This window comes from Stegodyphus dumicola, chromosome X1 (genome assembly GCF_044657685.1).
Source record: "Stegodyphus dumicola isolate Sdum_Otavi_A_Nest chromosome X1, ASM4465768v1".
Lineage (NCBI taxonomy): Eukaryota > Metazoa > Arthropoda > Arachnida > Araneae > Eresidae > Stegodyphus > Stegodyphus dumicola.
Genome location: NC_140780.1, coordinates 63,324,396 through 63,349,813, shown reverse-complemented (window position 1 = coordinate 63,349,813; position 25,418 = coordinate 63,324,396). Strand labels below are relative to the sequence as shown.

The 25,418-nt window shown below is 32.9% G+C and overlaps 1 protein-coding gene across 2 annotated transcripts in view; it reads left to right on the top strand.

Annotated features, from left to right (window-relative positions):
• Positions 1-25,418, top strand: part of LOC118205107 (cysteine-rich venom protein AnHyalC-like) — a 188,318-nt gene that overhangs the window by 85,170 nt on the left and 77,730 nt on the right. For both annotated transcript variants that reach the window (XM_085807273.1, XM_035377404.2), the window contains exon 2: positions 15,005-15,311. In XM_085807273.1, the coding sequence (XP_085663399.1) occupies positions 15,030-15,311 (282 nt within the window). In that variant the 5' untranslated portion in view covers positions 15,005-15,029. The remainder of the gene's footprint in view (positions 1-15,004; positions 15,312-25,418) is intronic.

Here is a 25,418-nt window from a genome sequence, read left to right as displayed (position 1 = left end):
GCCCAAGGCGCTAATTTTGTCTTATTTGTTCTTTCTTTTTTTTTTTAAAAAAAGCACTTTTGACTACTTTATTATATTCTTGAAATATAAATAAGAGGCACAAATTAAAAACAAATTTTTTTATACCCATCCTGCGCTATAGCTGCAGAATTAAAGTAAAATAAACTTGAAGCTTCTAATGTTCGGTTTTAGAAGCACAGCTATTAAATCATTATAATCAGTTATCATATTTTGAACCGTCTGATCTGAAGCGAGACACTACTGGGACTCTTCGAGGATTAAAATGTATCTCGCTTTGTTTTCCATGATGATATTATTCCATTAATCGGGTTTAAAGCATGAAATGAAGCCGACAAAAAGCACGAGATTCTGGTAGTTTTGTTCTAAAGCTACCATAAATGCACTCACGTGCATATCAACATGAATCAAACTTCCGCACTGAAACTGAGCAATCAGTTTGATGGCTAACACTGTCAACGCGTATTTAACTTCTACCTAGGTTTACTTAAATAACTTAACTATGTAGTAGTTGGTTGACAGATTTGTGACTGTTTATTTAAAAATAATTATAAATCTGAAATAAAGTGATTTTATTCCAAATGTGCTTTATCATTAAACAGTATTAAAATTTAAAATTAAAGCATTAAATTTGGTAATTTTTAAGATATAATGCCTGCGTTGGAATACAAGGAAATACACTACTTTGTACGATAGACTCATCGCGATATATTTCATTATCAAATTCAACTTAAATTTAATTGATATCATTGAAGAATTGCTTTCAAATTAATACTGAATATAGCAGCATAAATGCGAAGAACAATTTTATCCCTGAGAAATGTGCTACTATTTCAAGTGATTGGACACTTGCAATTTAACGTATTCGTCGCAAAAAGCAAATATCCATCGGTCATTTAGCAGTCTCATCACCAAAAACGTTACCCAAGATGAATCACAGGGGGTGATAATGGGTAAATTCTGTTCCATTGAGTTCTTCCCATGAACCACAGACACTACACGCTTACAAAGGTCCAGGACTTCCCCGGGATTTGAACCCGAGCCCACTGGTACAACAGCCAAAAGTACTGACCACTATACCTAGCAGAGCGGCTTATTGAAAAATATTAAACGTGTCTTCTTTAAAAGCAATATTTAAAGGGATTACAGATATCTGACCCGTGGACTGCTGCGGTTCACTGGTAAGCAAATCCTGATAGTTACTAGAAGGATTCACTTTCTGGAGAGGGCACAGTTGATTTTTCAAGTTGTCTGCTTTTTGAAGATTCTAATCGTTCTTTGGTGGCACTTAAACTAAAATATGGTAATTCGTCACCACCTTGATATTATTTACTATATCTATTTTCCTACTTGTCGCTCTTTTAACTGAAAACGGACATAAAGAATTAAAGATTTCTCCTTCGTGTCCTAATGTTACAGCGGTGTGCACATTCCTCCAGAAAGTGGAAGGCTTTGATTCTGGCAGGCTTTGAGAAACTGGAAGGCTTTGAGAAAAAAAAAAAAAACCTGATGAGTATTTACATTTAATACTGTTTTGTGCAGTACTAAATTTGTGTAGTATGTATTTGTGTAGTATTTAGGGCCAGAAATATTTATTGTGTTTTTTAATCAGTCGATAGTGCCCATCAGCGGCTGAGCGGTCAAGTCGCTGAACACTGGTAGTTCGGTCCGAGGTTCGAATTTCGCGAACGGGCTGGCTGCTTTCGTGGTTTTCCCCATGTGTAACGTGTATACGAGCCAGTTTCCCTTAGAAAGTCCTCCACGAAGGCATTCCTCCCCTTAGGCAGATATTCCTCCTCTTAGGCAGATAGCATATTTTATTATCTTAAGCTTTCGATCATGTTTCATAGATCCAAATAAAGTTAAAAGAAATTCACTCGTGAAAATTAATTTTAAGGATTTTGCAAGTTAGGAATTATTTTCTGTGGTGGCAAATATTTTTAAGAGAATTACATTTGTAAAGGATTCTTACATATCATTTTGTCATATTCGAATAACAGATGCCACGATTATGTGTAGTAGCTACACAAACAACTCTTCCATTTTTCTTGAATCTAACATATTTTTGTTCCTACCCCCCCCCCAAAAAAAAAACGTGGAATCGGTCTAATCAATCGCACTGAAGTCATATGAGCGAACGAACGAAATTCTTTCTTCTCTACTTTTGTATTGTAGCTTCACCATCAAGCACCTCTTGTGCAGTTCCTACCTCGTGTCATAATCTTCAACTATGGAAATATATGATGACTAAGGAATGAGTTTTTTTTTTTCAAAATCCTTTATCATCTAAATTAGTGCAATTTTATACAAATTACGCTTCGCTAAAGAACTATAGTAACTTTTCAATAAATAAGTATGGTTTTAGAATTTTAGTCATTAGTACGCTACGCCTACCAGCGGCTGAGCGGTAAAGACGCTGAACACTGGTAGTTCGGTCCGAGGTTCGAATCCCACGAACGGGCTGGCTGCATAGGCGTATTCGTGTTTTTTCCCATGTGTAACGTGTATACGAGCCAGTTTCCCTTAGAAAGTCCTCCACGAAGGCATCCCTCCCTTTAGGCAGATAGCCCTCGTGTGCTTTGCCATAATTGAATAATCCAATCCAATCCATTAGTACGCTTCGCTAAAGAACTATTGTAACTTTTCAATAAATAAGTATGATGTTAGAATTTTAGTCATTAGTACGTCCAAAAGAGCAATCAAATACGATTTTCATTAAGACGAAAGCAGTATCAGGACTTCAAAACGTTGCAAAACGTCATGCGGTCTTTTTATGTCTAAATATGTATTCTATTTCAGAAATAGATTTAAATGATTTAGTAGTCAGGTTTTTTTTTCCGCATGATAGAAGATATTCAATTTAGGTCAAGCTTTTAAATTTAATTTCCAATATTCAGTTTGAAAGATGGCCAATGCCTAGTAGTATGCCCTAAACTAGTTTGGTTTTAATATTGTAAAATATATAAGCTGGGCTTTTAACTTAATTTTATTATCTTAAAAAGGAAAAAAGAATACTGTTGGTCAAATTGCTTCAGTTAGAATAGCCCAATTCGCTTCCCAAAAACACGTATGTCAACATGAAATGAGAATTATTGCTATTTATTCCTTAATTTGTTCTTCAGAAATTTTAAGAATTCTGGAGAACAAATTAAGGAATCAGAATTCTTAAAAATTCTGAATATTAGAAATGCTTAAGTTTAGATACGCGGAGGCCTGGTGCCGTAGTGAGCAGCGCATCGCGCAGCAGCACCACAGATCCGGGGTTCGATCCCCGGGCCTGTGGTGCTCGATGTGATGTGTGATGCAAGAATCCCTTGATTTCCACCCTTTGGATCGATAAAATGAGTACCAAGTTCGCTTGGGTGAATGAGTACCAAGTTCGCCAGGTTCAAGAAAGCAGATGTCGGGGCACTGCAGGCATTGCGCCACTATGCCTACTGAGTTAAGTTTTTAACTTTGGATACGTAGCAAATTTACTTTGAATATTCTTTTACCGAATACGATTGCATTCAGGAACATTTCTTGCAGTATAGAAAGTACCGAACATTAAAAAACATGTGTCAAAATATTTTTCTACGGAATCATGGTTGATTAGCGGAAAAAAAAAAAGTTGTTCTTCGCTTTAATACTTCAAGTTATTTCGATATTTTGCACTGTATAGCAGCTGAAAAAATGGTAATTCTCTAAGAAGTTAATTTTTATTATTTTTACGAACTTTCATTCAAAAATTTACTATTTTTATATTGTTATATTGCTTTTTCGGCATCTTCCCTCTGCTGGTTTTAAACGAAAGTAATTAAAATGTCATGATAGGATTAACCACTCAAGGTACTGAGTACTAGGATTAATACTCAAGGCTGAATACATATATCTTTGTTGCATGTGTACAAAACATGCGTGCGTAATAAATAAATTATACACATACACACATATATATATATATATATATTCTGTATAATATGTATGTGTTATAAATTATACGCACACACATATATATATGTATATGAAAAAAATTGGAAACGAAATGAAATAAAATTCAAAACTCCCATTAAAAAAGAGCCTATTACTGCTGTAAACAACTTGAACCAATTAAGAGTTTCATCACGAATCTCTTCTTGCTTTCCGAAAAGAAGAGGACTTGATTTAGCCTTGCGCCTTTAACTTGAAAAATTTTTATTTATATATATCTCTCTAAATATATACAAGAGTTCAGACATTTCAAAATTAAAATTATTAATTATCATTTTTGATTTAATTGTTATCACTTGATTGTACATACATATATGTTGTGTGTGCCAATATATCTATATCTATATATATTGAATGACCTGAAATTCATTGAAATCGAAAATAAGTTTTTCTAATACTTGCTCAATAGCTGCAAATTAAGATAAAAATAATTTATTTACTATAGAAGTATTGATTATATTATCTCCTAATATAAATTTAGTAAAATGTATCAAAATGAGATAACCCAGAAGTATGAAATTAAATTCCGAAAATGGTGTTTTAAAAGGAACTTGAATGTAAATCACGAAAAAAATATTTTTAAGGGGACTTGAATTTAAACCATGAAAAAGATTTCGGAAGGTATTTGAATTTAAATCATGAATAACAAAAATTCAAACTTTAAAAAAGAAAATTACTAAACAAAGTAATTACCTTCATTGATCGGAAATTAGTTGACTTTTCAAGGGGAACAAAGCAACTCCCGTTCATTGAACAATAAATAATAAATGCGAAGGTTTTCATCTTTTACTCAAGTAAGAATGAAGATGCCAAAAGGGCAAATTTAGTTAAGGCCAAAATTGTAGTTCCGTTAAGTTATTGGATTTTTAGAAAACTTGAGACATGAAAGCCAAATTAGAGTACCAAAGAACTCATTCTGAATATAGCATTTTCGCTAAGACAATAGATTCTTTAGAAATTTTGTATCAATAGCCAAATTATGTAGTAAAAATTAAATGATACTTGAGAAAAGTGTTCCTCGATACCCTCGCTTTCATGCATGTTAATGCAAAACTAGTTTTATAAAAGTCATAAAAAGTAGTTATCTTAACTGGGTTTGTGATATAGAATTTAAAGTAATTGAATTAAACACGAGAAACATAAGACACACAAGAAATATAATAAACTATGCCATCTTTGCAAAGCAAATGAAATAAAAGTTGAAAAACTGAAATATATATAACAAGATATAATGAAATGTACAATGTGAAATGTACATGAAAAACAAAAGGTCAGAATATGAATTATTTAACTTATGTTCTTTCTAGTGGGATGTCGGTAATGTGTTTTCCTCTGTTTCTTAATCAGAAGGAGTGTTGTAAGCCATACTATCCGAAATTCCGTTATCAGCAAAGTATCCCCACCGCTGACGATAATTACTTGGTTTATTAATTTTCTTTTTCAAAGTTTGAATTTTTGTTATTCATGATTTAAATTCAAATACCTTTCAAAATCTTTTTCATGATTTAAATTCAAGTCCCCTTAAATTTTTTTTTATGATTTACATTCAAGTTCCTTTTAAAATACCATGTAGGTTTAGTACCGATCATGCAGTGGACGAGAGAGTAGCGCGTGTTCTCCGTGGAGTCTTTCTTACTTTTCAGCGTGCTGCATTTTCATCTATATAAATTGGCAGTGCTGTAAAAACTTAACCCACGCGATTTTCTTTCACGAAAAAATGCATGCAAAGCCGTTCTTGATAAATACGCCTCATGATGCCCTTGTGTTCTTTAGCGATGAGGCTCATTTTCATCTTTCCGGTTGCAGCATGCAAAGCAGAACTTGCGATAATGGAGTGGCACCCGAATCCCCGAGAATTTCATGAGCAGCCCCTCCATACACAACGTGTGACTGTTTGGACATTGTCCAGATTAGATATCATTGGATGAAGGAAACTTCAGTACTCGATTATCTCAATGAAATGACCAAAACGGAGGCCACCTTAATGACATTATTTTTAAACTGTAATAAAAAATTTTAAGTGTCTCTCTATAACTTGAAAAAAAATTAAACTTATATCGTTTATACTATTTGCATTATTCCTTTTTAAAATAAGGTAGTTTCTCTGCCGCACCCGCATAAATATATATCACCGTACTCGTCCAAGTCTACACAAATTTGTGCAAGTAATATTTTTACGAACACTTAAAAAAACTGCTATTGATTAACACTAATTCATATTTGTTCCTGTATGATTGCTCTCAATATTTGTACAGGTAGAAAATTATTACATATTAGATAAAAGTTATAGAAATTAGTTTGGGAGCATTTTGTTTATTTAATAATAAATAATTTCTTGTTGGAATTAAAGAATCGAGAATGTTTAAAAATCTTTTCTCCTTTGCATATAAGTAAAATGCGTCTGTAGGCCATCAATAATGGTGAGACCAGGCCTAGAAATAACTGTTTCCCAACGCAAAATATTTTTCTTAGAACATCGCAATATACGAAGTACTATTTGTTGTTGTTTTTTGCTAATTACAAACTATTTAATCTCTTCGACGATGAATTTACATTTCATTTTCGCCGACTTATGGCGTGTGGAAACATTTTGAGCATAACATTGTTATTCTAAGGCTCTGGCGAGCTGGATATCATTTAGAAAAGAGCTGGCTGACTTTGAGTGAGGAATTAAAAATAAATATGCGCGTTTATTATTCCATTCTTATTGTCTGTATAAATAACGGGCAAACGCTATGATGGAGCATCAGAAGCAAAGGATTAAGTAAAGCGAAAGATGATGTCATCGTTACTTTTTTTCAAAAACCTCATTTATATTCTCAATGCTTAGCTTTTGGTGGGTCATTTATCATGCTCATCCACAAATCGTACCACCTGTGTCGTTTTTAGCTTTTTTCTAAATGAAAGTAGTCTGAATGATTTACTTCAGGATCTCTCAACCTGCTGTATTTTTCAAACGGATTTTTTACTGATGAAATTTGTCCCAATAGTAAATAGAACAATCCACTGATAAAATTCACTTACAAATAGAAAAAGTAGCATCGTGCGAGTTTTTGCTTCCAATTTTAGAAAAGCAAACAGCGCATATATAAGATTCATATAAACTAATTCAGCTAAAGGAGATTAAATATTTGAACGTATTGCATTGCAAAGATATAATATGATTTTTATTGATTGGTCATTTTGGTTAACTTGCTAACCCAACTTAACACTGGAAATCTTAAAGAACCGATAGAAAAACGCCATTCTACAAGTTACGCAGTTTAGCTTGAACTAGAAATGCTTAATTTCACCAGACATTCCCACGTATGAAATTTATCTCATGTTTCAGCATATGGGAGATTTCCAATCTTCTTATCCTTTTTCCACGAAGATTAAAAGAAAAGTATCTTTTGCCTTTTCTTATACAACAGACCTCCAAAATACAGTAAAATGTCTCAGTAGGATTTTCCCCTTCATGTTTGAAATATTCTTTTCCAAAAATGAAAAATCTTTCATAAGAAAAGAAAAAAAGAATATTTCACTTATATTAATCGTTTCTAATTTTACTACTTAACTACGCATAATTAAATCCGCCTCTAAAATCCTTATACGCTCACCTATATCGAAATTAATGAACTGCGTAGTAATATGTCTAGAAAGGAAAGTATTCTTCAAATATTTTCCTTTTCAACGTGCAAATAGGTCCTTTGAAAGATTATTTAGAGAACCGATAACAAACATAGTGAAATATTTTTAGAAGCCGCGCATTCGAAATAGTGGTTAGCGACTCTGACTGCTGTAGCGAAGAGACCGGGTTTGAATCCTCGAGAAGGCACAGGTGTTTGTAAATGCATAGTATGTGTAGGGCATGGGGACACTTTAAATATGCGGCGAGCCGAAAATTCTCTCTAGAGGTTGGAGGTAGAGGAAGAAGGGTGAGAGACCTCAGGACCCGTTCCCCCCAGGGGGTGCTCTCCTTTAACATTGGGGGCGGGACTGAGCAAATAGATCATCGGAGCGTATGCTCAAATGAATAAGCCAGACTTGGCTTTGCCCCTGTAAAGATTGCCGTTTGGATATACACAGACGAAGCCAGACCGTTTCCATTTGGCGTTGCTGTCGAAGCTTTATTTCTTCACCCGACAAATTCTTTGGTCGTGTGTTACCTGGGTGGTACTCAAGGCTCTTGCCAACGACTGGTGCCATCTTGCTCTCCTTCCCAAGATGAATTTTGTGGGCTTCTTCTGATGTTACTGTCAGACCAGTGAGATAAGTCACAACACAACAATATTTTTAGATATTCATGTTTACAGGTTAGACGCCAGGCCAGCTGTACTGATAGTCTAAAGCACCAAAAAATTTTTAGAGCTCGACTTACCGAACTTCTTGTTGTTGTTGACTAATACTCACTTGTTTGACCTATAATCAGCACAAGCCCCCGAAATTTCTCGTGGCAAGCACAAGATACGCCTATTGTTGGCAACAGTCAGCCTTGAGCACCTTACACGCCCCCAGTTTTGATGATGGAGAGCAGCCGAGGGTCTTCCACCCCTCTTTCCCTACCAACAATCTTTCGAGAGGACTTTCGGCTCGCCATATATTTAGAGTGCCCCCCTGCCGCACGGACACTATGCATTTACAAACATCCATGCCTTCTCTGAAATTCAAGCCCGGGCCCGTCGGCACGGCATCGACACTAAGCGTTATACTGGTTGGGCGGCGGCTTAGCGAAGTAGAGCAACCATGCTGACTGATAGAGTTTTTTTTTTCAGACAAGGAAAAAACTCATCTTGAAATATATTTTAAATTAGCAGAAGCTAAAAGAATTGCCTTTCCCAAAAATGATTCATGTATTGTATGATGAGTTAAATCATGCATATAATAGAATGATCATATAAGGAATTTCACATTTTACTGTGTGTGTGCGTGTGTTTTAATTTTATTTAGTGGTTCACATTATCAAATTTAATTCAAAACTTCATTTTCCCAAGTATTAACTTCAAATTTATAATGATGGCCATATTTTACAGTTCCTGGTTTGGAAAACACAACAGCTTGGAAACTTAACGAGCAAGAAAGTTTTAGTTATTTTTTGATAATTTTTGTTTCGCAGCGTATTTTCTTACATTACGGAATGAGTTCAAAGGCACTTTCTTATATTACATAATGAGTTCGAAAGTGAAAAAAATGTATATTTAATTATCATGTACTTTGTATTTTTTCCTTTTATTCGAGGAATAATTAGCGCTATGGCGAAATGAGAGACGATTAACCTAAATGTCATACTAATTAACTCATTGAGGAAAATTTCGTAATTGAGAGAAACTTGTTCGTTTTAGGGATATTTTTTGATGAATGTTATGCATCTAAATGAAGAAATAATTGTTATAAAATCAAAATTAAGCAAAATGGCAAATTTTTTGTGCAGCTATGAACATTGTGCTACATAAGAATCTATCAAAAATGAAAATTAATGGTTTCCATATATATACAGAAAAGTTTTTAGTTCTCTGGAATCATTATGATTAAGTCTCAAACGTTCAGTTACATTGACTATTTCATATTACAGTCCGACTTCTTGCTGTTTAACGGAGTCGCAGAATACGGCGAAGAACTTAATTACGAGTATGTTGAATTACGACTTCAGTACAATTTTATACGACAATACATCCACAACGGTCCTAAATATTGTAAATGCAAATGATCTATTTTGCAATACAATTTCAAATGTCAATATAGAGAATATATACATATATATGTCATCCCACCACTGAAATGTATTACACTTAAATTATGGGAGGGGGAAGAAGTTTGCTTCATCTTCATTTTTAATTCACTTAAATATAAATAACTAGGAGTTTCAAACAGCCAATTCTTTAAAATTAGAAAACGTTAGCAATCTTATTACCATTCTTAGTGACAAATCCAAGTTTTGTGAAAAAAACTGAGAATCATCCCTCATCGTAATTCCACATTTTTAAAAATATGCATTCGAATAAATTTATTTCATATTTAGATCGATTTATATTTTTTTGGATTTCAATTGTTATGGTCTTCAGTAATATTTTGCGGTATTGCGTGGTCATACTGTGCACCACCCCTTGATTTATTGGTTCCAGTTTGAAAATAAAAGCAATATTTAATTGTTTTAGTGTTTTTGAAAACAGGAATGATGAGCGCAAATAATTATTATGAGTTAAGACAATTTTATATAACTCTAGAATTTGTTTCATGAAAATGTCAAACGTCATCCATGATACCTTGCTGAAATCTTAATCACCTTTTAAGGATTTAATTTCTTTTAAATATCTCGGATACTTTTTCGATACGTAAAAATTTCAACTTTGCTTTGCTTACTTCAGTAACATTTCTAACTACTGAATGTTAACATTTTTTGCAGTAAGAATTGGAAAAATAAACCAGATTTTATGTCATTTTATGGGGTTAACCTCCAATTTGCTTAAACTAAACTAGTATAAAGATAAAACCTCGTCCCTGTTTCTATTACAACCACAAAATGCTAAATGAACTAATACTAAGATAAAATAAAATAACTGAAATTTATTACAGACTTCTTGAAGTACATGACAAATTCAACACAAATTTACTTCCGCTTACCAACTTTTGAATAGCCTTCAACTTAAAATGCTTCCCGCCCTTTTCTTTTTAACAAAAAGAGCTTATCTAACAGTGTGATTAATTTTCTTCCCCTCCCCCAAATAATTGTGAGCATTTTCCCTATCGTATCATGTTTAGCCGTCTTCGGGCACATGCGAGCTCATTAATCCCGGAGCATCATCTCAGGGCTAGTGGTAATATTTGGTTCATGTACGTATAGCTCGTATTCCTGTTTACATGCTCTGCAGTATCGGCCTGAAATCGTATGGAATCATCTTTAAATGGTTTATGTCAAGGCCTAGGCATGTTTCTTTAAATACTTGATTAATAAATTCCGGACCCTTTTCGGAGATTTTTTTTAAAGGGGAACCGTATTTTAAAATAAATTTATTTAAATATGCATCTGAAACGATTTTTGCGGAGGCTTGCTGAAATGGGATTATTTTCTACCTATTTTGAAAAAAGGTCCATTATTATTAAAATAATTCTATATTTATTTGATGAACATATAACGTATGGACCTAACGGATCAATTCCAATTACCTATTTCGAAAAACTTAACTTTAAGTTGTTTATACCGGTATTTATTCGGCCGAACTGGAATTAATATCGTTAACAAATTGGCATGTCTCTCAGATTTTGACATATTCAGTAAAAATTTTTGTTGAAGGAAAAATACTGATTCCCTTACCAACTGTAATGTGTTTTCTATTTCGAAATGAACCGATCAAGCAAAATTCTGAATTATAATATAACTGGGACTCTAAATCTTAATGCAACTGGGATATGCTTCTTTGTTAATTATAATTTTTAATCCATTATTTTAGATCCATTATTATGATAATGATCCATTATTTTAGAATTGTTTGATCTGTAGCTTATTCCTGTTATATCGGTATGTTCAAAATTATCCGGACCTTTTAAATATACATAAATATCTTTAAATTGAAAATCCGCTTTAATTTCCTCAAAATTCTTTTCCATGAATCTAAAACTGCGGATATTGACGTACAAGATTACACCTATTTTTCTTCCTCCTCTTAGAAAGTCATCCCTTCCCTTAGGCAGATAGCCCTAGAGTGTTTTCCCATAATAAACTAAACCAAAATCATCCAATTTAAAACTAATGTTATTTGCGTATTTTGATGGAAGCAGCAAAAAACGTAGGAGCGCAGAACAGATTTTAGCATAAGCAAAAGCGTGTTACTTAAAATAAACCTTACAATCTCACTGGCTATGCCATTTTTTGGAAAACTTAAAAATCCATTTGCGAAGGTTATCTGCGGCCATAGAATCTATCATTTCTTACAGTAAATTCCCCTTGTCACTTTCTACTAAATATAGACAAGTTTTAAAGAAATGCACAAATGCTTTTCCTATCGCGCAGTAGATTCTAACAGAACGCTTTAAAAGTGTTTTTAAATATAGAAAAGTATGAAATGTCGTGGAAATATATAGCAGAATTTTCGAAATATTCTATTAAACAGAGGACTGGTATCGCTATTTGGAGATTACTTTTATAAAAATTTTGTACGCTTATAAGATGTCAAATATTTAAAACTAATTATATATTGCAAAACATTTAGATATGAACTATAAGGAGAAAACATTGTAAGCATGAGCTGTAAGTTATTGTGCCAAACTTAGTAGCTAACTTTAGATAATCCATGAAAAAATAAGTTTAAAAATTTTTACGTATAAAATGTATCGCTAGCACATCCGAAACTAAACAAATATAGTACATGAACTTTTTTTACTTCATTTATAATAATATAAGACTAGTAGCAAATTTTGCGCCGCTTCCTTTTATCTTTAAGACAAGACGTTTCAAATTACAGTAATCTCAAGAAAACGTATGGAGAACTTTCTTTAATTCACAGGCATTCTTAATAATGTTATTTGCAAAGGAAATTTGGAACTCATAGTAGTAAATTAGAAAGAAGGAAGACCGAACTATTTAAGGCCCTTAACACGGTTAATGATGCCCCAACCCCTAAAGGCGATCTAAGAAGGCATACCCCCCCAGTCAACCCAGGGGGATAAATCTGCACACAGTCAAAGTTTAAAGTACACAAATCAGTGGCGACCGGCAAGCACTCACCCACAAAGAGAACGAAGCCAGGTCTAAGACTTTCCTCCAAACCTCGAAGGAAATGTTGACCAAGGGATGCCAAACCTCGAAGGACAACCTTCGATATCTAATAATGTTACATCCCCATAACCAAGGAGCAGACAAGACAGTACCAGTGTGGTCCCTGCCGAGCCTGAACCTACTACCGAATAAACGATAGTTGTAGTCACTGTGAAAATTGATTAGGTATCCCAGGAGCCGAGTCTAAGTACACATCCTAGCCACGTCGCTGGGAATTGCCCTCGAGGCGAACTTGGAACTTATAGCAATCTGATTACATTTTATGGCTGAAATTAATTTAATAGTCTTAATATAAAAGTATGTTTCGCTTCATATTTAATAACGGCCATGCAATAGATTTTCGTGTAATTATAAAACCAGTAAATTACTTTTTGCAATGATTGTTAATTTCAGTACATTCAATAAAAATTAAAAATTGTTTCTATAATGTTAATTTAATATGTTCATTACAACAAATTATAAAGATTACAAAAGATTACAACAATCTCTAACAAATTCCCTTGAGATTTTAAAAATTTATTTTGTGGCATCATTCTCGACTTGTGATTCACCTTGAACTCGTCAATTTAGACATTTTCTTCCGCTTGTGAAAGTGCTGTACTCTTCTTATTTGTTTATGCAAGCGCCATTAATCATTGCGCGAATTTCAGACAACGCAGTAGGACATAACCCCAGTTTTCATTTCAGATCTCTCTGATACAATGTTAAAAGATAAATTATGGCTCATAAATACCAATGGTTACGCAAAATTAATTTGCTCAGTTTTAAAATCATATTTATTTACCGTTACCTTAATAATAGCTCTGCGCAAAAAAATCTTTCCTTTATTTAAATTAGGATACACAAATCATGAATTCGCCTGTAAGAAAACTTATTTACATTCGTTCTGTTCTTTAATTTTATGGAAGTTAAAAAATAATGAAGGAAAAGTGTAAGCGTTAATTAGTAAGAAGAATTTGTTGAAATTAATTGAAATCTACATTTACTTAGAAAAATTTCGCTGTCATTTTTATTATTTACTTTATTACTGATTAGCGATATCTTCTTTTCGAGATAATAAAAGCAGTGACTTTATTTCATAAATTCATGAATTAATGACGAAATTAAAACTTAACTGCATGTGTGTGTGCGTGTGTCTAGCAGGATTTTAAAACTCTGATATCCCTCTCTTTTAATAGCGAAGTCTTAACATGAGTATGAGCAGACTTATTGATAGCTTTAACTCAGATTTATAAGGCTAATATTTCTAATCTTAAAGGTTTCTTTTTGTCGTTTGACTAATCTTTATATACAGCAACGATATTATCAATAAAATTATCTCATTATAAAAGATACATTGTAAAAAGCACCACAATTTTATTCTGATCTTGATGAAACTTAACACACTTGACCTTCAAAACAAGAGAAAAGCCTTGTCTACATAAGATTTCTCATAAATCCCCCTATGATATCATTATTCTTTTTACACATAATGCGATTTAAAAGCTTTATGTTGCCATTCTGCAAAGTGTAAGATATTTACGTTTCAAAATTAATGGAAAAACTCATAGGCATAAAAGAAGTATGTTGCCACTCAGCAAAACGCAATATGTAATTTGATTTTCGAATTTAATAAATAAATACAGCGGTTTAAGAGAAATGTGTTGCCACTGCACAAGTCGAATAATTTTAAGTATGTTATCGTTCTACATAGCATACATTTAATTTTTTTTCAAATTTGTCCTGTTATTAAGTAACAAGCTAAATGATTTAAAAGCAATAAATGCAGATTCATTTCGCTGATTCTTAATTACTAGCTGAACCACCGAAATTACCCTAGCTGAATTCATTAAAATCATCTATAGAGAAGAGTGTCCGTTTGTCTGCACGTGCGCGTGTCATTCACACAAATCTACAGTTTTATTCCGTTCTTGATGAAATTTTGACCACTTGACCTTCAAAACAAAAGGAAGGTGACAGTGTATCTAAGATTTCGAAAAAAAATCACCTTACCAAAACAAGAGGAAATCACTTTCTACCTTAGATATTGAAAAAAAAAAAAAAAAATATCCACATCCCCCTAAATGAAGCTTCTTAACTGTGCGCAAAGCACGGACAACGATAGGTACTTCAGCTGGTCAAGAAAATATTAAAAATGCAAACATTGTGTTACTAATAAATAATTTATGCTTTTCAAAATTGAGGCAAAAAAGTAGTCATTTATTTGTTTTATTCGGATATGATACTAAATATTAACCTTTTGCTTAACTGATTTTCTATTTTTAGATCTTATAAGGACCTGCCTGAACAAATGCATCACATATTAGGGCTCTGTCTAGTGCTGGCCCATCTATTGTTTCAAGTAGACAGTCGAGCACGATACTATCAAGGATGCCCACTCATCTACATGAGATACAGTTACCAACATACAGCTTGCCGACCTCCTAACCCTCGATGCACTATCTATTCTCGAGGCATTAGTCAACATGAAAAAGATTTTATAGTATGGAAACATAATTATCTTAGGAGTATCGTAGCGCAAGGATATGAGAGAACAAATAATCAACCTCCTGCTGCAAACATGATGCAAATGGTACGTGAAATTCAAATTGATATTATTTTTATAATCACTCGAATTTAATAAATAAGCATTTTGAATTTTTTCTGCATTGCCGAAAAACAGCATGTTAACGAAAAATATGTGAAATTCCTACGATGATAATCAACTGCTTAATAAAATCTCAAATTGGATAACCTCATTTATCATCTGTCATTTCCAAGCATTTCTCGGTAGAAGGAGGGTAACGGTATATTTTCTAATTGTCGCTCTTGCGTTGTCATAAAGTTTGGAAAATGAAGACTGTATGTAGTTTTCAACCTGCTATTTTCTATAGCAGGTTGATAAGACCCGAAACGGTGCAACTGATCTAGAATTAACATGGATTAAAAAATATTACTTTACAAAATGAAAGTATTCAAAAAAATTTAAACTTAGAACATGAACTCCTGTATAGTCTTAAAGCAAGAAACTTTAAATTTCCCATACCGAATCTTCATCTGTAACCTCAATTTATTCTAAACAGGTCAATGCAAATTAGCTGTTATCTTCCGTCAGAAACTCCTAGATAGCATATGCGAAGACTTATCCATCTGCAGTACTGAGGTCTTATTCTCAGCTCGGTTTTTCTCCTATGTTACGTACAAGAAAAGTTAAGCGCTGTTGCTATGCTGTTAAACTCAGGATGAGGCTCACGCCCAGGCGCCTGACTACATGTGACTTGCACCTAAGTCTTCATTCAGAACTCAATTTTATAGCAACCATATGCCCTATCTGGTATTCTGCTTCTTTCTGGATTCTTTCTGGACTGTCTGGATTAGATTTATTAGATTATGAAAATGCATACTGACATTATCTTCGACATTATTTCACACATTTCTGGTACTGATGCGATATGTATGAGGGTTAAAGATACCCCTGAAAAGGGCTAAAAAATGTCTTTTGTTTGTGTTATTCATACTGTTGAACTGAACGGAAATACTGTATTTAATTATGTACGGTTTTAAAGCTTAAGCAGACAGCATGCAGATATAGTAAACGCTCCCATTATAAATTAGATAGTTTGAATGAAGGCAAAATATTAAAACTTACTCTAGCTTTGGAATATTATTCTCTGAATACTTTCTTTAGAGCCTTGCTCCTTTCCATGATACAAGGAAGATAAAATTTTTTCATTCAATTAACGTTTCCTAACTTTATACTCGAATTCTCTTTGAATATAGGTAGATTAACTAAATTATTAACTAGATTAAGTTAATTATTATGAACTTTTCTTTACCTACATACATGTTTTAAAGAGATCGAATATCTTGCATGTTTTCAGTTCTATTTGGTGCAAACGTTTTTTTTTCTTGTGCGAATAAAAAATGTTAATAAGATAGTTTTCCAGGCTCAAAATAATTTTATGAACTACTGTAACTATCCCTATCAGAACGAATTCATGCCTCAGCGAGAAACATATTATATAGACGCTTTAATATTTTCATGATTAGAAGATGCATTACATTTATTTTGCTTTCCGATGAGGTGTATGATAATCATTACAATTCTTAAACATGCGTATGGAACTCTTACCCATTGTAAAATATTTAAACCTAAAATTTACTTATAATTTTAATGTTCTTGAAATTGAAAATTTGAAAAGGATATACACAAATTACTGAGCAATAAATTCTATTCTACATTACCGAGTTCTGTTATTCAGCATTACTATTTCTTGTATGCGTTTTAGTGCTCGTATCCATGTTTCAGGAATTTAAATATAAAAACTATAAATAATAATTGACTAGGAAAATTATGATTAATTAATTGCTTTTATTAAGCTAAAAACAGATTGTCATGCTTTGCTCTAATGGAATTTCATCACGAATTCCAGTATTAAATCCTACAAGCAAAGACCGCAATCCTAAATGTCACTGCTGTTGTGCGATGAAATCGTATTAATCTCGCTTTGCGCAGCAATAGTAATCTGTGAAGGCGTAATAATAAGAAAATTTAGTTTTTAATTAATTTAAATAATAGTAAATCTTATAATTTTATAAAGCTTTAATAAACCTCGAATTCAGCTTGCGAAGAAGACTGAGTAAAGTTTAATTCGTGCGTTCACCACACTTTACAAAAATTAATATTCATTTGAAATTCAAGTCCACAAACAAGTAAAGTCCATTGCTCAATTTTGGATATAATAAATTTGTGAGTTTTTCTATTGTAATAGTCTATGATACTTGTTAAAACAATTAAGTCCAAAGTATAGAATTTTCTTTTCAATACTTAGCTAAGTAATAATCAGTAGTAAATGAACCTTTTAAAAAAATTGGTATATTTTTCGAATCGTAATAATAACACCATTAGATGAATAGAATTCTTTATATGTCATCATCAATCACCGTTAAATGCCGGAATTACTCCACGTTGCAAGAGATGAATTTCTTCTGCTTTATTTAACCCCTAAACTTGTCACTCAATGTCAGTTTTTCTAACTACAAACGCTTGCCGTAGAAGCTGGAATATATTATAATCTTGATGATTATTTTTGTAATATGAGAAGCAATCATTAACTGTTTTTATGTTCGAATCTTTATCAGGATATAGATCTTACGTTTTTTCTTGAAATCATAAACGGCTGGTTGTAGCATAATAACTTATGCGAAGAGAATCACTATTTGTTTTTAAAAATCCCATATTAAACGCCTTTTAAACTGTAATTTCCTTACAGTTTTGTGTGTTAGATGGCTAAATAAAAGATGGGTTCATCACAATAAATACTGCATTGCCATTAATAACTAATACTTAATTAGCAAGCTTCGGAACGTTTGATTAAAAAAAGGTTTTGCAACATAGTAAAACTTCGGCTATTCAGAGTAACTGGAAATACTGTTCGTCTAGACATTTGAAAAATCCTGATAACTGGGTCTCCCGTTTATATAGGACAGATATATTGTTACGTATTTTCCTCTTCACGTATGTACGGATTCGTGGATTTGGAGTGAATAACGAAGACATTTAATGAAGTATCGAAACACAATTTATTAACCAGTGTTATTCAAGACAGCTCCAGTAAAACATTTACAGTCGTCGAAGAACTGCTATGAACAAACTGAAACAATCAGCGATACAGTCTTCAGGCTATCAGGCTATAATAGTGAAGACAGCTTCACGGCAAAGCACCAGAGTACAGCTCCCAGCTCTACTCAGTCGTTCTCGGAACTCTACATACTCCCGAGACTCTCCACGTTACAATTTTCGATTCACTCGACGATACACTAGATTACAGCTTCCGACTCGGATCGGTCGTTCTCGGAGCTCAACACACTCTAAGATCAAGCTCTATTATGCACTAACTCGCGATACACTAAGAGACTCTCTCGATGCACTCGATGACCAACCCGGCACTAGATTACGAGACACTCGCTCACTGACTCTTAACTGAATCGAATAGGCAGTCTTCAACTCACTATCAACTCGCTACTAACTAACCCACCGCGTACCAGCAGGGTTTATATAGCTTTTGGCTTGTGTTCGAGAACCTCCTGGGCTAAACCAGTAAGAATTCGTTCCAGAAGGTTCTCCATCCATCTATGGTATATCGCCAATTTTGTCGCCGATGTTGCCAAATGGGCGATTTCTCGCCAAATGTGGCAACCCTGCCTTTCCTTGCCATTTTCTGGCAACCCTAAGCCTGCTTTGCAGGGAAGCTATCCTACTGCGGCTGCACATTTCGTAACAATATATTTACTGCAAGCGAATTAACATAATGCAAACTGCATATTTTAAGGCAAAAATGCCTTATAAAACATCACCACGTTTATTTAGCCTATTTTTAGAAAAAAATTCATTTCTTATATCTGAGCGGGAATTCCTATAATACATACAGAGAACTAGGCCTATATGCGGAACGAATAATTGTTTTTCCATATTGTGTCTATAGCCTTCATTGCTGTCAAACATTACAAGCAAATTGAATAAGATCATATATATTCGCCCAAAAATTAACTTCTAAAAAAAAACGTATCCTTTATAGCAGTACCTTCTGAATTATTTAAATAAACAAAAAGGTTAAAAGATGTCAACAAATTAAGAAGAATTTTACTTGGCTTTGAAACAAGTAATCCGGTTTAAGTGGAGATCCAAGTACCTGGATTTCGGTTAACTGGCGTCCGCCGAAAACATCGCGGAGAAAACAACGCAAATCGAAAACGTCGTGGTACAAAACGTCGTAGGAGAAAAGAAAGCAAAGAGAAAACACGGCAGTTCTAAAACACTGTGGCACAGAATGTTGTCATCAAAAATAAAGCGGTTCAAAAACGTCGCATTTTAAAAATATCGCCGGTGAAAATATCGTGGTAAAAAATAAAGTACCTATAAATCATCGCATGACGATAACATCGCACACATGCGTTTTTCAGGTTTTTAAAAGCTGTAAATTTCATTTTTGTATAATGATTTGGGAGCGCGAGAAGAAAAGAGGTATATTTTTACTTTTGTATTTCATATTTTTGAATGAACTAATAAATTTTTACTGAAAAAATAAGAAGATAACTTAAGCATTTAAAAATTGAAAATGAGTAGAAAATTAATGCAACTTACAGCACTTAATGGAAATTTAAATTTACATAGTTACTTTACAAAGGTCATTAATAAATTAATCTTTTTTTTATAAAGTTTTACTCATAATTTTTCATGAAAAATACAGCCTAAAATTGTTTAGAAAAAGGAAGGTAAATAACTGCATGAGGTTGCACTATAAAATTTGCTTAGTTAATTATCATATTACTTTCTTTCACGTTTCTATTCTGATATTGTTTTGGTGAAAATTATACCTTGTTTTCCCCTTTATTCTTAAAGTTTCGTTAATATTTCTTGCGCTTCCAAATGTTTATGAGAATATGCATTTACAACTTTTAAAACCTGAAAAACTCGATGTGTGAACATGTGCGGGATGTTATCGTCATGCGATTATTTATAGGTGCTTTATTTTTTACCACGATATTTTCGAAGACGATGTTTTTAAACTGCAAAGTTTTTTAACCGGTTTATTTTAGATGACGATATTTTGTACCACGACATTTTAGAACTGCGATATTATCTCTTTGCTTTCTCTTCTCCCACAACGTTTTCGCCTTGCGTTGTTTTCTCCGCGATCTTTTCGTCCGCAATGTTTTCGTCTGTAACCAGTTAATTTTAATTCTACTGCCAAAAACAATAACAAACAACAGAAAAGAAAATAGACATCATGCATATTTTTTTCTTGCCTTACCATATATAATGTTTACGACCACTTGTTTATGAATTTTCTTCATGAATCAACCAGAAACTTTTCCTTCGGTATGTGGGACTTCTGTCATTTCCCAGAATACTTTGTAACTGTTGTGTGGCCTTATTAGTTCTTTTCCTGCTATTTCAGGTAAATTCAAAACATGGTATTAATATTGCGAACATAGAAATAAATCAGTATTTGTTATGAAGATGGATCAAACGATATAATTTTCAACAAAGGTTACAGATACTAAACTGAAACTCTAAACAATTTGCATTCCATTCTCCTTACGAATTTTGAATTTCAGTAGGCTCTTCTACAGGGTAATACAAACTAGTATTCGAAGACGAGCAAGTCAATCTATACATTAGCTACTAAACATCATATTCAAATTTGTGTTCAAAATTTGGGATGGCTTTTTGTACCTGAATACAAAATTCAAAAATGTTTTGATAAAAGAACTGAATGCACATTAAGTCATATTGTTATTCACATGGTAAAAATAATTTTGATGTAGATTGTCTTTCAAATTACAATTTCATTATGATTTATAAATTAATTTACATGGACTTTTAATCTTAGCTTAAAAACTTGAAAAAATTCATTTTGATTAGCCCATTATCTGATCATGTGAACTCTATTATCACTTCCACTTTTCATTTGCTCTCATCAGAACGTAAACGAGTGCATATAAGAAAATTTCTTCAAAGTTAGTAAGCTTTATCAGTGACGTAAACGTTGTACTTTTCCCTCGCTCAGCTTGGAGAATCGCGTTATCCGGCGCTAGTTTTTCGCCAGCCGAGTTACTCGCTCCAGTTAGAATTGATCTAACGTTTGTTAGACATTTGGCATTTATAAATATATAGCACTAAATTATTTTGAATATTAAGTTCCATTTTATGTTACCATGAAATCCTGCAAGAAGCGGTGATTGATTTGTAAACACAATACGTACATCTCTTAAGTTGAAAGTTTTAAATAAAAGGTTGTTAAAATCGTCTTCTGACTCAGCAGGAAGTGAAACTCTACAAAATGCTTAAGCTTTAAGTTTTCTTTAAAAGACGAAACAATACAAAAAAAGTAATTTGGAAAAATGATGCGTTGACACTTCTTACTGGCTCAACTAGCTTGGTAGCTAGCGGTTAAATCTCACAATCCCTGTAACTTCGGCTTATTATTTCGGAAAGAAACGTAGATTCTTAGAAAAAAATTATATGAATCATAAACGCAATTATTAGATTGCATAAATTTGCCGAAAGTGCAGATTTTGACTACGAAAATTAATTTCTGAACTGAGAGCAAAATTTATATTAAAATCCCACTTGGCAATTATTTTTAATTCTGTTCCTGCGATTTTCTAAGAAAAGGCTGAAAATTATTTTCTGGTCTTTTATTCTCGCCTTTTTAAAAACTAAAAAATAGTAATAAAGGATTTCTTAGTTGGCATAAAAATAATTAAATAGCTAACTCATTTAATTAATTGTTGTTATGCATTTCAATTAAAATTTTTTCCTGAAAAGAAATAATTATTTTAATTAATAATATTTTCTTAAGTTTACAATCACATTTATGAAGTTATGATTTCTGTTAGTCTTGCCTTGGAGTTGCAATGTGTTTTCAGGTTTTTTTAGACACTTTCTTATCTGATGCTCTAATTTAAAAATAAATGTCACATTTATTAATTATTAATTAACAAACTACAGTTAATGGAAAGGTTGCATCATATTTTCCCTGTATTATGGTTTATCCAGTTTCCAGTTCATTTTATGTGGGTTAATATTTATTAGCTATCGTAAAATATACTTCAAAAATTTTTGGACGTTGTAGAAATTTTATTTAATTAAAAAAAAAAAATGAAAGGTTTCAGATTTTAAATTACGTCCAAAGGGGCGTTTTTTTAACGTTTTGTGTGTTACCTTTATTTATTAAATATCATATTCTTTGCAGATAAACCATAAAATTCAGTTCAACAGCAATGTCGAAAAATAATTTTAAAATGAGCCTATCTTTAGAATTTCCGATACGCAGTTCGCGTGCTGGAGATAAAAAGGTTTTTCTTCCCCGTAGAGTGTTGCCATTGCTCGCTTTTAAATCTTTGAGTTTATTAATTAAAAATTCGTTAAAGTTTTACAAAATATGAAATCGATAAAAAAACAAATTTCAAATTTCAAATTTAGGCTTCCACATGCCCATATTCGTAGGAGGATTACGTCATTCAAAATTCGATGGCCCTATGTACGGTTATTTTATCATAATGCGAGAATTATATATACATTTATGTAGATTTTTCAGTGTTTAATTTCTTCAAATATAATCCATCGACTCTAACATTTGGCGGCAACAGTATGAAAAGTGAAACGGACATTTATAGTGAACCAACGCAAAATCGTAAAACGAAAATAATAGTCCTTCAGGGACAAAGCCCCTTTGGACTAAAAATTTAATAAATAAATGTAATAATAAAATTTGTATTATTATAGTTACTAGTACATCTAACAAAATTGCTTATGAAATCTCCAAAAATGGAATCACACGCTTCCGATGACACTTCACTACGACGATCTTGAATTTGCACACATGAATAAATAAAAATTTCACTTCGCACGATAATTTTTCCCGGCATTTATTGGAGTGACGAAAAGTGTTGTGTGACTATATGTATTCCTTTACATGTATTCATTTACAAATTAATCGTGTCTGAAACAGAATCTGAACATCTCTAGATTTGTATTAGGAGTGTCGGCATCAACATATTTATTTTAACCATCAAATGAATTTTAATAATGTTTGCATATACACATGTATTTATTAATAATATCTGTAAGGAAATTTCTAACTCTATATCTCTATCTTCGATGCCCGCATCAACATGTGAACTATATTTATTTGAACTAATTAATATATTTCTATAGTGATTGTATTCATAAATGTTATTATCTAATTCTGTTACAGAACTTGGTACCGAAAAATTTGCATTAACGATGTCTCATTAATATATTTTGTGCTAGTCTTATGTACTTTTAAAGTGTATAACTATGCACACACGCATTTACTTCCAAATTTACGGTATCTGTAACAGGAACTGTGTGCCTGCATTATTTGTATTAGGCGTGTTTGCACCAGCGTATTTATTCGAACCAGTTAATGTATTTAATAATGACTGTATATTTACATGTAATCATCTGTAATATCTGTAATAGTATTCGGTATTTATACATTTGCATTAGTGATGCTTGCATCAACATACTTAAGTGTATGCACATGTTTCTATGTGCAAATTTATAGTGTCTGGGACAAAAATTCGACAACTTGAAGAATTCGTTATTTGAATGATCGATCAGTTTGCACACAGCGATAATGCTTCGCTGCCAGCACATTGTTCTTATTCCCCTTCCAAAATGTTACTCACTGTATAGTTCACCATCCAATTTCTTTTTAGGCCCACCGGCGGCCGAGCGGGCTGGTGGGCTGAATTAAGTCGCTGAACTCTAGTAGTTCGGTCCGAGGTTCGAATCCCGCGAACGGACTGGCTGTATGGGCGTTTTCGTGGTTTTCCCTATGTGTAACGTGTATACGAGCCAGTTTCCCTTAGAAAGTCCTCCACGAAGGCATCTCTACCCTTAGGCAGATAGCCCTAGTGTGCTTTACCGTAATCTCAATAAACAGAAACCAACCAACCAATTTCTTTTTAATTCCTTCAACCGCTTTCCCTTTCAAAGAAAGACTTTGGGAAGCTTGATGTAAGACTCTAAGAAATACTTATAGTCGTCAACGGGATTTAAACAGGCTTACAAGCACCTTTCATAAGCGAACCGGCTGTCTCGCTGGCGGAGAAAACAAAGAAAAGAAGGTTATTAGTGCATATACATAGTACTAGTACATAATTATGCAAACACAGAAAATCGGTTCTCACGATAAATTTGCCATTTCACATTTATTCGTTAAATATAAAATTATAGGTTATTTATATGTGTTAAAAAAATCCTATGCGTGATACATTTAAGGAATTTTAATAAATTCACTTAAGGCATAGAATCGTTACAGTCTTTAACAGCGTGAGTTCTAATTTGTGGGCAGTAACCTCAAATAATTTGTGACCATAGTCTTTTAGATCTTCTATGGAGTTGCATTGTTTACCATAAGCGTTATATATTTTGAAACATAAGCCCCACAAATTTTACGTAGCACTCTAATTAAGACTGCGTGATTAACCAATCTCATTACATGACCACTACATAATATTTTATTGCCACTTTGTACTGTTTATTTTAATGTACACGTTATTTCTTATACTAAAATCTGTTCTATACTACAATTATTTCGTCTCTCTACCATGATATGAAAATAAGAGGAGTTTTAAATAGTAGCGAAATTCTAAGTTTGAGAGGAAAATATCGTCTAGCCGGAAAGAAGCCGGAGAATTCGCATAGCGTGAGCATTTGTTTACCATATGGTGAGTTTCATTTTCAAGGAGTAATCGTGCAAATTGCCCAGCCAGATGGTAGAATCAAAATTTAAACTTTTGAACTGTAAATAATTTTATTAACTGCTATGTGACTTTCCGGCTAGAAACGGAAGTAAATTTTGTTAGTTAATTTATTTCTGTACTTCAAATGAAGTTAAAAGAAATCTTTAGTGGTAATAAATAAGTACAGTAACCATATCTTTAGATTTCTGCTGTATTTACTTAGCGTTCTGGTACTGACGCTAGTCAAAAACAGGACGAAAGTTTGTCTGGAGGTCTAAAAGTTTAGACTAGCATTCTGATTAAGCCAAACTGAATTTAACGTTGTAACTTAATTGTAGATTTGCTCCTCCTGCGAAATGAATTTTATTTCAGAGAATAGTGAAAAGGGAAGTTAAGAAATCACAACTTTTCATTCTTC